The 13,385-nt window shown below is 40.6% G+C and overlaps 1 protein-coding gene across 1 annotated transcript in view; it reads right to left on the minus strand.

The window, feature by feature from the left end:
- Window positions 1-13,385, minus strand: part of LOC124556062 (voltage-dependent calcium channel type A subunit alpha-1) — a gene marked incomplete at its 3' end in the record, with an annotated part of 507,834 nt that overhangs the window by 243,588 nt on the left and 250,861 nt on the right. Inside the window, exons 16-17 of the mRNA XM_047130091.1 lie at window positions 10,271-10,489; window positions 3,964-4,070 (exon numbers count right to left, since the gene is read on the minus strand). Coding sequence (XP_046986047.1) covers window positions 3,964-4,070; window positions 10,271-10,489 — 326 coding nt within the window. The remainder of the gene's footprint in view (window positions 1-3,963; window positions 4,071-10,270; window positions 10,490-13,385) is intronic.

Genomic DNA, 13,385 nt, shown 5'->3' on the forward strand with positions numbered 1-13,385 from the left:
AGGTGGTCTTAATGACATAGGTGTGGCGGGGGATAACCTAATGATGTCTGATTCTTCCCACCTGCTGTTGCACAAGAAATTATCACGTTTGCCATGAATTGTGAATATATATATTTTATCCCTGACAACGATATTTTGTTTACATATTTGAATTTCCCACGGTAAAATGGTCTAGAAGCACATACTTTAATATCAGAAATAGAACCCATGTCGAACAGTGTTATAACACCACATCCACTGTAGCAAGAGTAATCAATCTAACAATTGCGCAGACACTTATTGTCTTATGCACTGCCAACCACAGCACCGTATTCTGCTTGTTTATGTATCTCTGTATTTGAATATGCATGCCTATACCAGTTTCTTTGGTGCTTCAGTGTAGGTTATTAGTAAATGATTCATATCATAATATTGTCGCAGAAGAAACTGAGTGGCACTGTGGTGTAGTGGTTATGATACTAAACTGTTGCATGGAGGGCCGTGAGTTCAAAACTCACCTGGACTGTACAATTTTAATTTGTATATTCAGTTTGAGTACATTCTAGAAGTATCCACAAATGTCAAGAATCATTGTACTGGAATGTCCTGTAGCTGTATATATACTGTATGTGTTCTGGCAGGAGGCAGTTCACTCCGCACTCTTGTATGTGCAAGCGCTGAATAAACCTTCGTTAAGTGAAGTTATTGTTCATCATTCATCTAATTACATACATGACATTATTCTGGTGCAGGTGCTGGGTATTGGAACTTGTGATAGCACAAATTATTGACGACACATTGGCTCCCATCAGGCCATGACAGAGCCACCATTTACGTGGCGAGAAACACAAGTTCAAGCCATATTCAACAGATCACAATCTATCGGAGACAGAAGAAGAAGAGGACATTACGATGACAGCAACTGTGTGCCACCACATGAGACATCCTTCCGGGTTCTCTGGTGATGATGGCCAAGATTCACACAAGTGGCTGAAGGTATATGAGCGTATAGCCAAATTTAACGAATGGAAGGACACCGTGTGTTTGGCTAATGTATTTTTCTACTTGGAGGGCACTGCCAAGCAATGGTATGAGAACAATGAAGAGAAGTTCACAAGCTGGGAGGTATTCCAGATGGAACTGAGCAAGTATTTTGGAGACACCCAAAGACAGAAGTACAAGGCTGAAGGTAAATTAAAGTGCAGGGCACAGCATCCAGGAGAAACTACAGCATCCTACATTCAAGACATCTTGGAGCTCTGTAAAATAGTGGATCCTAGAATGAAGGAGGAAGATAAAGTTGCACATCTCATGAAGGGTGTTGCTGAGGACATGTATCAAGCCCTACTCCTGAAGGATGTTTCGACAGCAGACGACTTCATAAAATGGTGCCAGCATATCGAGACAATGCGTCAAAAAAAGAATTACATGCAAGAAGTTTGAGTGGCTTCCAAATGTTGTATCGATGTCTGTGATGGACGAAGCAACTGATTCACAAGTGTTCTTTGTCACATAGTAAGAGAGGAAGTTCAGAAGGCACTTGGATTACACAGCGAGCAAAAAACTGAGACACTTCAAGAGGTAATAAGGGAGGAAGTGGAAAAGACATTGAACCCAATCTCTCATCCTTAATTTCTCCTTAAAATGGTGAAAAAGTTGAGACCCAGGTGGAGTTAAGTTCCTACAATGCCGTATGAGGAACCTGCTTGGACACCGAGGAAGACTGACGTCTGGAGGAGCCTGGATAACCAACCAGTGTGTTTCCACTGTGAATAACCGGGACATGGGGTGTGCTATTGTTGAGAAAGGTGGAGGATATTTGATGACGCCCGTGCTGGAAGACAGCAGACCGAACTTAGCCGATGCCAACTCCAGGACAACAAAGATGAACAAGAAGATGTGAGTGCAGGATGACGTAGGTCACCATCACCGCAAGCTAGCCGCTGGAGAGGACGCTACCCAACATGCCGATCAAGGTCTCCCTCACTGTTTAGAAGCTCCAGCTGATCACCTAGCTGCCATAACCTGGAAAACTAAAGGGTGTGACCTTCCTTGGAGGTGAGGCCGCTGAAGAGAAAAATCCTCTGCCGTCGGTCACTACAAAAATGATAGGGAACTACGTCAATATCCTCGTGGACAGCTGACCAGCCCAAGCTCTTGTGGACTCTGGAGCATCATATTCAGTCATTTCAGAGAAGTACCATCACCAGTTGCAGAAAACCGTATTCGTTGACAGCAAAATATCTCTGCTGAAGGTGGCTAATGGGAAATATTTAAAACCTACAAGAATATGTACCATTCGTGTGGGTATAAGTGGCCATACACAGCCCTTAGAATTAATTGTCTTACAAGAGTGTAGTCATGATGTCATTCTTAGATGGGACTTTTTGAAAGCTTCTCAGACAATTATAGATTGTGGTCGCCCGAAGATTACACTACACAAGATGAGATACTGTGGACAGGAAGATGTGCATCTGCCATGCAACTCATGGATCTTGTAGTGGAATGCAAGAGAAGCATACAACTGAAGAATAACTTGGTCATCCCAGCCTCTGTCATCTCATTTAGGAACAGATTGGGTGAATTGTGGGTAGTTAACTGTTGCCGAGAACCACAGATCCTTCCAAGATGCATGTGCATAGCAAATGCTGAGTCGTTAATTGAAGAACAGCTGAGCATCATAGAAACCTCCCATGGTGAGTCTCTGGGTGAAATTAGCGCTACCACTACGAGACAAGATCTTCTAGCTTGACTATCACCATATCTCACTAAGGAACAACAGAAGAAGCTACTTACCATTCTTCAAGAGTTCTCTGCATGCTTCAATCCAAAGGTGAAGAGCAAATTAGACAAATCAACAGTGAAACACCAGATTAGCAGTGGAGACCATCAACCAATAAGCCAGAGAGCATACCGTGTGTCAGCAAGGAATGTCGAATAATTCACAACGAGGTAGAGAAAATGATGAAGAATGACATCATTCAGCCTTCGCAGAGCCCATGATTATCACCAGTGGTCCTCGACAGGAAGAAGGATGGCAGCTGGCGCTTTTGTGTTGATTACACAAAGCTTAATAATACAACTAAAGAGTACATTTACCCTCTTCCACGAACTGACGATACACTAGATTGTCTGAAGGGGGCTAAGTTTTTCTCAACCATGAACATGTACTCAGGATACTGTCAAATCGAAGTAGATGAGGCTGATTGTGAGAAAACTGCATTCATCAACTCTGAGGTCCTGTATGAGTTTAAGGTAATGCCGTTTGGTTTGTGTAATGCACTAGCAATTTTTGAATGGATGATACATTATCTTCTAAGGCACCTGAAGTGGATGATATGTCTTTGTTATTTAGATGACATTAAAGTGTTCTCAGAGACATTTGATGAACATATAAAAAGACTGAGGGCCACTTTTAAGTGTCTCCAACAGGTGGACTGAAATTTAATCCAAGAAAGTGTCTCTTTGGAGCAAAAGAAATCAAAATATTTGGACACCTTGTGTCAAATGAAGGTGTGTGGCCAGACCCAGAAAAGGTGAGATCTATAACAGAATTTCCTATTCCTAGAAGTATTAGAGATGTGAGAAGCTTCCTTGGGTTATGTTATTATTACCATCATTTTATCAAAGACTTTGGTGTCAAAGCCAGGCCACTCCAAGAGTTGTTAAAAGCTGATACTAAATTTATCTGGGATGGAGCTCAACAAGATTCTTTTGATGTGCTGCAAAAAGCTCTGACAACTGATCCTGTACTTGGTCTGTACGATGAGAAAGCACTTACAGAACTACACACAGATGCCAGTGGGTATGGGATCGATGCTATTCTGGTGCAAATTTCTGATGGAAAAGAGAAGGTTATAGCCTGACAGAAACTACTCAACTACAGAAAGAGACTGTCTTGCTATGATCTGGGTCATGTGCAACTCACTTTATTTAAGACAGTGTAACTAACAGCCAACGTACTTTGATACATTAAGAACTTACAAATTGTGCGTTGGTGAGGGCGGGCATATTTCAACTTTTGGAGGTGAACTACACCCGCCCATTAACTGCAGAGCTTCCATCTCCTTGTGCAGTTCTTCTTGCTGTTTCTGGAAGAGAAAACATTTCAAAATTTGAATCACATCCATCAAAATATCCTAAACAAAAAACAATATCTATGTTAACACTCACATCTCAAAACTGCTTAAAGGCTCTTTTACAACACTTTTTTTTTTTAATTGATATCAAAATGCCTTTCATGCATAAGCTCTAATAATAGTAATGGACATCTTTGATATCCATAAATAACAGCTACAGAGCTGAAGCTGATTCATGAGTTATGTGATACTTAAATGTTATGCGAAAAGAGAAACAAAGAACTGTACTCAGAGTAAAATAAGTAACATACGAAACTTATACAGACCAGAATGTTGTAGGAAAGCTCTTGTAGAATGTAAATACTTTATGATTAAAGGAGACCATTCACCAAAAATCAGAAGTGGTGAGTTGTCGATAGGCACACAATAGAAATACGACTTGCTTGCTTTGTTGGCCTACAAACAGGTTAGCATAGGAGTGTGCCATGGGAGTGTCCATGACTCTGCCATGGACTTGTTTATGGGCCATCTAGAGGAAACCTTCCTAACCACCAAAAAATCTCAACATCTAGAGTGGCTCAGGTTCATTGATGATATCTTCATGACCTGGACTCATGGCCAAGGCACCTTATCCAAATTCCTTCACAACCTCAATACTTCTCCTCCCATCTGCTTCACTTGTTTCTTCTCTATTCAATGCACCACCTTTCTGGACATTGGCCACCACCTCTCTAATGGCTTCATCCACACCTGTTGGCATTAAACTGACCCCTATTTTTTTTTTTTTTTTTTTTAAATTATCGTACGACATTGTTGGCCGGGAGACCCCATGTGGGGTGTTCAGCTGCCAAAATTGCAAGTCCTTTTTAGCTGACGCCACTTCGGCGACTTGCAAGTCAATGATGATGAAATGATGATGAAAGGCACACAACACCCAGTCATCACGAGGCAGAGAAAATCCCTGACCCCGCCAGGAATTGAACCCAGGACCCTGTGCGCAGGAAGCGAGAACACTACTGCAAGACCATGAGCTGCAGACTTACTGACCCCTCTAATGGCTCCATTCATACCTGTCAACATGAAACCCACTAAGCAGCAACAGTACCTGCATTTCAACAGTCGCCATCCCTTCCACAACAAACCATCCCTCCTATACAGCCTAGCCACCCATGGATGACATATCTGCAGTTACATGAACTCACTTGTCCAGTAGACTGAAGGCCTCTCAAAAAGGCTTTCACAGACAGGCAATACCCCTTAAACCTAGCCCACAAACAGATTTTCCATGCCACATCTTCAACCACCCCTAATCCTTCCACTACTCCCAAGAATCAGCCACTAAGAAGTGCCACCCTCTTCACCCAGTATCACCCTGGACTAGAACAACTGAACCTTATCCTTTGCCAGCTCAGATTACCTCTCATTGTGTCCTGAAATGAGGGACATCCTACCCAAGACTCTCTCCCACCCCTCCTAAAGTGGTGTTCCATTGAACATCCAACCTACACAATATCCTAGGCCATCCCTACCCCACTCCCACTTGCTTTGGCAGATCAAGGTGCAACACCTGCCCAATCCACCCACCTAACACCTCCTACTCCAGCCCTGTCACAGGCTCCATCAGAGTCTGGGCTACCTATGAAAGCAGCAATGTCATATATCAACTCTACTGCAAACACTACACAGCCTTTTATGTTGGTATGATTACCAACCAGCTGTCCACAATGATGAATGGCCATTGCCAAGCCATTTTCAAGAACAAAACTGACGATCTGGTGGCACAACACGCAGTTCAGTTTGAAAGGCATGCTATCTGGATCCTTCCCTCCACAACCAACTTCTCTAAACTATATAGATGGGAGTTATCCTCACAGTACATTCTCCATCCTCATAACAATCCTGGCCACAATCTCAGGTACCCCTCTGTCCCTGCACCCTCCACCTAAACCTAACAGTTTCCTCTATGCTGTCACCCCCTCCCAATTCCTGTCCCAAGTCACCCTCAGCATGTGCCCCTTCCCACCTTCCTTTACAATCATGCCAGCCCAAATATCTGCCACCCTTCTCTTCCGCATTTTTAGTCTGCAAAGCAGCCATCTCCCTCTGTGTGTGTGTGTGTGTGTGTGTGTGTGTGTGTGTGTGTGTGTGTGTATTCTAGTTCATCAAAGTAAAACTCCTAAAGCTAGCAAGCTTTCTTTCCTTCGTGTGTGCCTATAGACAACTCAATACTTCTGCCTTTCAATGAGTGGTCTCCTTACATAGGCCTGAGAAAGGAAAGCCAGGAAAATGGAAACAGAAATCATAGGAGACAAGGAAAATCAATAATCTGTCTTGTATTCATAACAATGATGTTCTGTCTTAAAGAATTACTGTGGCACTCAAAGTGCTTCTGAGCATTCTTTGAAAATAAAGATTTTTTTAAAAAATAAGTGTTTGATATAATCACTTCAAATGCTTAAGGACACAAAATTTTTTTTTTTTCATACATCTCTGAATAAAAAAAGAAAAGTAAGGCAATTATTATAGTAGACTACACAGATTTTGTGTGATATTGAGGAGCACATAATGCAGTCCAGTTAGTCATATATGTATGTCTGTCTCATAAAATAAAATTTAAAATGATTTTCCTAAAAGTTATTCTCACACATTGTGAAAGATAGAAAATATTTTAGTTCTTCTCTTACTACAAAGCATCACAAATTTGCACAATCTCATACTACTGTTTTCAGCTTGTTTCACTTTATCTTTCATTTTCAGGCTATAGATAGCCCAGGGCATGTATGCACAAAGTTTCTCAATGGCCTCCACCATATACTTGCCTCAGCTTTAGACACCTGCTCTTCTCCATTACTGCAGACAGTAGTTACAGAAATTTGACTTGGACATATATTTCTCATTTTTGATAAAAACCCAAGACCTCTAGTTTAAGTCTTAAGTTCTAAAATAGTTATAAACTTCAACTTCTTAATTCTACTCACTCATTTCTTTATTTCAGGCTTGAGTTCTTATCTCAACCACCAACAGTGGCTTGCTGCTCAGTGCAAGTTTTGTATGTTCAGCTGCATTGAACTTCAACTTCATAATTCTTCACTGATTCTTTGAATGTATTTCATGAACCCAAACACTTTTATAACTAAGCAACTTTCAGTGTGTAAGCTGGTAGTACAAAGGAAAAGTGCAAAACATGCATTATCCAAACATCAGTCATTATAAGTACCCATAAGACAGAGCATTTGCCTCCCACAGCCTTGAATCTGATCTGAAGTACTGAGTTTTTATTCATTACAGATTTCGTGTACTCATCTAGATTTCCAGTCTAGGATGATATTTGGTAATAATGGAACAGATCTTCTGTAGCTGGTACATGGGGGGTGGTTGGAGAATTTGGAGCATGTGAAGATATACATGGAAGATGTTCATGAACAGAGTTTGAAGGTTGGTGCTTGTCTGTGAAGGGCTTCAGCATAATGGGAAAGGGATTGCTTATTACTGCAGATGTGCTGTTTAAGGTACATGAGAGAAACTTATTAGGCTTTTTATTTATCTATCAAAGTGGAAGTATTGTTGACAGTTGGAGGCTTTAAATGGATGGAGGTCCCTATGGAGCCATCAGAGAGGCGGAGGTCAATATCAAGAAATTTGGCACACTGAGCTAGTGACGACCAAGTGAAGGAGATAGGACACAGTACATAGGAGATCAACAGTTAACCTGCACAACACCAGGGGTTTAGGATCGTGCATGGCTAGGAAGATTTCCTCCAGGTCATCCACACGGGCTGACATATAAGGTGCCATGACTGTGAAGCAGATTTGTTAATATATCTTCCCCTCATAGGAAAAGTAGTTGTGATTTAGGATATAAGTGGTAACATGCATTAGGAATGAGGTGGTTATTGTGGAATGAGCATGATCTTGGGTGTGATAGTGCTTAGTGTCTGATGTTTCGAGGCCACGCACATGAGGATGTTGGTGTATAGGGAGGTGGCGTCAACAGTGACATGCCAAGGAACCATGTTGCAACGTAGTGGGGACAATGGAGAGGCAATGAAGGAAGTGGTTCATGCCCTTGGTAAAGGATATTAGGCTATCGACATTGGGTTTGAAGTGATGGCCAAATAGAGCTGAGGTTCTTTCAGTGGAGCACAGTAATCAGCTACAATGGGATGTCCAGCGTGGCCTAGTGCAGAGTACTACAAGCGACATTTACAACATAGTAAAGAAGTATGTTCTCAGTGTTAATGCCATACAGCATATGAAGACTGAAACAGTGCAGGCTGTATCCATCAACAGATAGCTTTTGCTCATAGTCAAACCAAAATAATGGATTTAAGGGACACAGAAATCAAATATAGACAGTGTTATTCTGAAAATGTTATAATATTTCAAACCTGCAAAGTATTGGGAACTTCCTAACTCAGTTTTCAGTTTAGAAGTAAATTCTCTTTTTTACCAGTAGAGAATTAAGTGAGAAACAGTGCAAAGTGGGCAGCCTGTGTCTGTTGTGAATAAAGACCATTAGTTCATTTTTGCAGCTTATTAAAAAGTAGCCACATGACTAGGTAAATAGGAAGAAGGGATGGATTAGTGTTGCAAACCGGAACACATACCTGCCTTTCCCCATTTAACACTCAAATATCCCCCCCACCCCCACCCACCCCAAAAAAAGAAAAATGCTACTAGAAATAACTCTGATATGAACAATGGAATCAATAATTTGTCATATTTCATGATAATATCTTCTTATTGTTCTGAAAAGATAAACTTATGGGAAGGTTCCTTGCTTTATTGTTCGCTATCCAGTGCATCCACAGTTAACATGTCAAATAAACCAAGTTGGTCACAGAAGAAATGATTTTGTCATGCAAAGGAGTCTTGAAAATTACTTATGATATGTGGATTTATTTATTGATTTATTTAAATTGACAAGACTAGGACCAGCAGGCCCTCTCTTACATCTAACTAGGTACTATATTTATTTTATATTACATATATTACAATAAGTATGTTAAAGTTACATCTAATATAGAACATTACATTTAGAAATTATAGTAGTGTACGCAAAACCACACAATTGACATTCTTTCGCGATAAATACAATAATAAATACAAATTATGGGAAGGTAGGTTTAAACTAAGAGTGCTAGCAGCAATGGACATGACAGAAAGAAGGGAGAGGAAGTGGAATGAGATAATACACAAACCTCTTGTTGAAACACAGGACTTGGAATGCGCCAAAGGACACATATTGCTTAGGTCCCTGTAACTTCCCTGGTGCAGCTACTACTAACAGTTCGAAATCTATAAAATTTCCATGAAACCAAATAGAATCACAGACCATAAAGTCCATTATAATGTTGGGTAATCTATTCTGGGATGTGATGTCCACCTCTATAGCAACTTTTACCTACCTGCCCAACAATGTGGGTTAAATTGAAGTTATTCATTTGACAAGATGGATAGTTGCCAATTGGTACCATCAATGTCTCTATTAACAAGCCCACAGTACCTGAGGGGGGGTCTTTATTTTGTCATGCACATGAAGTATATGCTGCTCAAAATATTGTGAATTTCAGTTTACAGCACAGGTGACATGGACATGCTATGGGAGCAGACAGCCGGCCGGAGTGGCCGAGCGGTTCTAGGCGCTACAGTCTGGAACCGTGCGACCGCTACAGTCGCAGGTTCGAATCCTGCCTCGGGCATGGATGTGTGTGATGTCCTTAGGTTAGTTAGGTTTAAGTAGTTCTAAGTTCTAGGGGACTGATGACCTCAGAAGTTAAGTCCCATAGTACTCAGAGCCATTTGAACCATTTGGAGCAGACAACTTGTCACGCTTTTAGCACACTGTGTCAACATCTGAACACACAACACTGGCCAAACAGGCCTTGAAAGGCCCAATGCTACTGACCAACCGCTGTGTTATCCTCAGCTGATAGGCATCACTGGATGTGGATCTGGAGGGGCATGTGGTCAGCACACTGCTCTCCCAGCCACTGTCAGTTTTCATGACCAGGGCCACTACTTCTGAATCAAGTAGCTCCTCAATTGCCCTCACAAGGGCATTTGAACACATGAACCTCTACAATCTATTGTTGCCACATGTGTGAAGTACTGTCACACTACAATACATACAAAGTAATCCTATACACTTCATGAAATTTGTTACAACTACACTGTTTTTCCATCACCACAGATATGTTAAGAGTTCTTACCTCTTTATCTTCCTCTTCTTGCTCTTCTTCTGCTGCAGTCAGTTCTTGTGCATTGGCCAGATTGTCAACAGCAATGGCCAAGAACACATTCAGCAGTGTATAGTTTCCGAACAGAACCAAAATGATAAAATAAAGTGAGTAGATCATACCACCACTATTTCCACCCTGAGAACGAATTCCTTGATACATCACTTCATTCCAGTCCTCACCAGTAAGAATCTGAAATGTAAATTAGTCTTATCGTAAGTATCATCCAGAGATGATATGAAAACAGATTAGTTTCCTTACAGCACATTTTTTCATTAATTAATTTTTAGCATTTTGTCTTCAGAAATAAACATATGCTATTGTCAAAAAATAAATGAATAAGTATCATTAAATATCAGCAGTTTAATTATTGATAAAAATAAATAAGTGTGTGCTGTTTACTAAGGTTCAAAGTATAAAATTCTCTTAGAATTATTTTCCTGAAGTGAACTTAAAAATCAATGGTTCAGGGCAGAATGCTAGATATGACAGCATATCAAAAATAAAATACAGAAACTTACACGATATAACACTACACTGTTACAGAAACTTTTAATCATTTAAGAACATGCACAGATTGACTACATATAATGTGCCAAACAGTTTTCATTGTTACCACAAAAGACACTTAATTCTGTTTCATTTTTAGTTACACTCTGCACTTCTGTTATCTAGAATATGATATTTCACATATCAGTCTACTTCAATTATAATATTTTCATATTGGAAAATGTTGTAGATTTAGTTCTCGTATGACCCTTATTAATGCATTTATACAGGGTGTTACAAAAAGGTACAGCCAAACTTTCAGGAAACGTTCCTCACACACAAATAAAGAAAAGATGTTATGTGTACATGTGTCCAGAAACGCTTAATTTCTATGTTAGAGCTCATTTTAGTTTCGTCAGTATGTACTGTACTTCCTCGATTCACCGCCAGTTGGCCCAATTGAAGGAAGGTATGGTTGACTTCGGTGCTTGTGTTGACATGCGACTCATTGTTTACAGTACTAGCATCAAGCACATCAGTACGTAGCATCAACAGGTTAGTGTTCATCACGAACGTGGTTTTGCAGTCAGTGCAATGTTTACAAATGCGGAGTAGGCAGATGCCCATTTGATGTATGGATTAGCACGGGGCAATAGCCGTGGCACGGTACGTTTGTATCGAGACAGATTTCCAGAACGAAGGTGTCCCAACAGGAAGACGTTTGAAGCAGTTGATTGGCATCTTAGGGAGCACGGAACATTCCAGCCTATGACTCGTGACTGGGGAGAACCTAGAATGACGAGGACACCTGCAATGGAAGAGGCAATTCTTTTTGCAGTTGACGATAACCCTAATGTCAGCGTCAGAGAAGTTGCTGCTGTACAAGGTAACGTTGACCACGTCACTGTATGGAGAGTGCTACGGGAGAACCAGTTGTTTCCGTACCATGTACAGCATGTGCGGGCACTATCAGCAGCTGATTGGCCTCCACGGGTACACTTCTGCGAATGGTTAATCCAACATTGTGTCAATCCTCATTTCAGTGCAAATGTTCTCTTTATGGATGAGGCTTCATTCCAACGTGATCAAATTGTAAATTTTCACAATCAACATGTGTGGGCTGACGAGAATCCGCACGCAGTTGTGCAATCACGTCATCAACACAGATTTTCTGTGAACGTTTGGGCAGGCATTGTTGGTGATGTCTTGATTGGGACCCATGTTCCTCCACCTATGCTCAATGGAGCACATTATCATGATTTCATACAGGATACTCTACCTGTGCTGCTAGAACATGTGCCTTTACAAGTACGACACAACATGTGGTTCATGCACGATGGAGCTCCTGCACATTTCAGTCGAAGTGTTCGTACGCTTCTCAACAACAGATTCGGTGGCCAATGGATTGGTAGAGGCGGAACAATTCCATGGCCTCCACGCTCTCCTGACCTCAACCCTCTTGACTTTCATTTATGGGGGCATTTGAAAGCTCTTGTCTACGCAACCCCGGTACCAAATGTAGAGACTCTTCGTGCTCGTATTGTGGTCGGCTGTGATACTATATGCCATTCTCCAGGGCTGCATCAGCGCATCAGGGATTCCATGCGATGGAAGGTGGATTCATGTATCCTCACTAACGGAGGACATTTTTGAACATTTCCTGTAACAAAGTGTTTGAAGTCATGCTGGTACATTCTGTTGCTGTCTGTTTCCATTCCATGATTAATGTGATTTGAAGAGAAGTAATAAAATGAGCTCTAACATGGAAAGTAAGCGTTTCCGGACACATGTCCACATAACATATTTTCTTTCTTTGTGTGTGAGGAATGTTTCCTGAAAGTTTGGCCGTACCTTTTTGTAACACCCTGTAGAATAAGAAATGTTACCCCTTATTTCCATTATTCTGAGTCAATAAACATTTTTCTTGTTACTCTACTTAAATTTGGTCTCCCATTACAGACTATTTTGAGGGAAGAATATGTAAATTTAATAAAATACAACAAAAAATGAAATCTTACATGTGGGGTGGGAATAAATGCTGAACTGATACTTAAATACAGAAGGTGAACACTGTGCTTGCACTCACATAAGGATGGGAAAGAAGAGAAAAGTCTTAAGAGTATTTTGATGATTTTGTGGGCTAATTCATTTTCACACTGTGTACAAAACTCGCTTCAGGCAACACTACCACATACTCACATAAATAACTGTAGGTAGCCTTTATTCAATAACAAGCAGATGATACAGATATGGTGCAATAACAAATGAAGGGGAAAGGAAGATAAAATTCTGAAAAAAAGTATGAAAGGGGAAGCTCTTGTTGGAAGAAATAGAAACAAAAAGAGCATGCTTCATAGTAGAGAGATAGTTTCTCATGAAATATGAAGTAGAGGTCTTAGAATTTTTATCTGAAATATGTGTCTCACTTGAGCTTTGGTAGATGTATGTTCCAAATTAGTATGAGGAAATACGGTATCATAAGTAAACAGAATAACAACATGTTTTCCACCAACTATACACTGAATAATCATTACTACACTTTCTGCAAGTAAATGAATGTGTTAGCAACAAATTGTAGAAGAAAGACATTGAAAGAGCA

The sequence above is a fragment of the Schistocerca americana genome, chromosome X (genome assembly GCF_021461395.2).
Source record: "Schistocerca americana isolate TAMUIC-IGC-003095 chromosome X, iqSchAmer2.1, whole genome shotgun sequence".
Classification (NCBI taxonomy): Eukaryota; Metazoa; Arthropoda; class Insecta; order Orthoptera; family Acrididae; genus Schistocerca; species Schistocerca americana.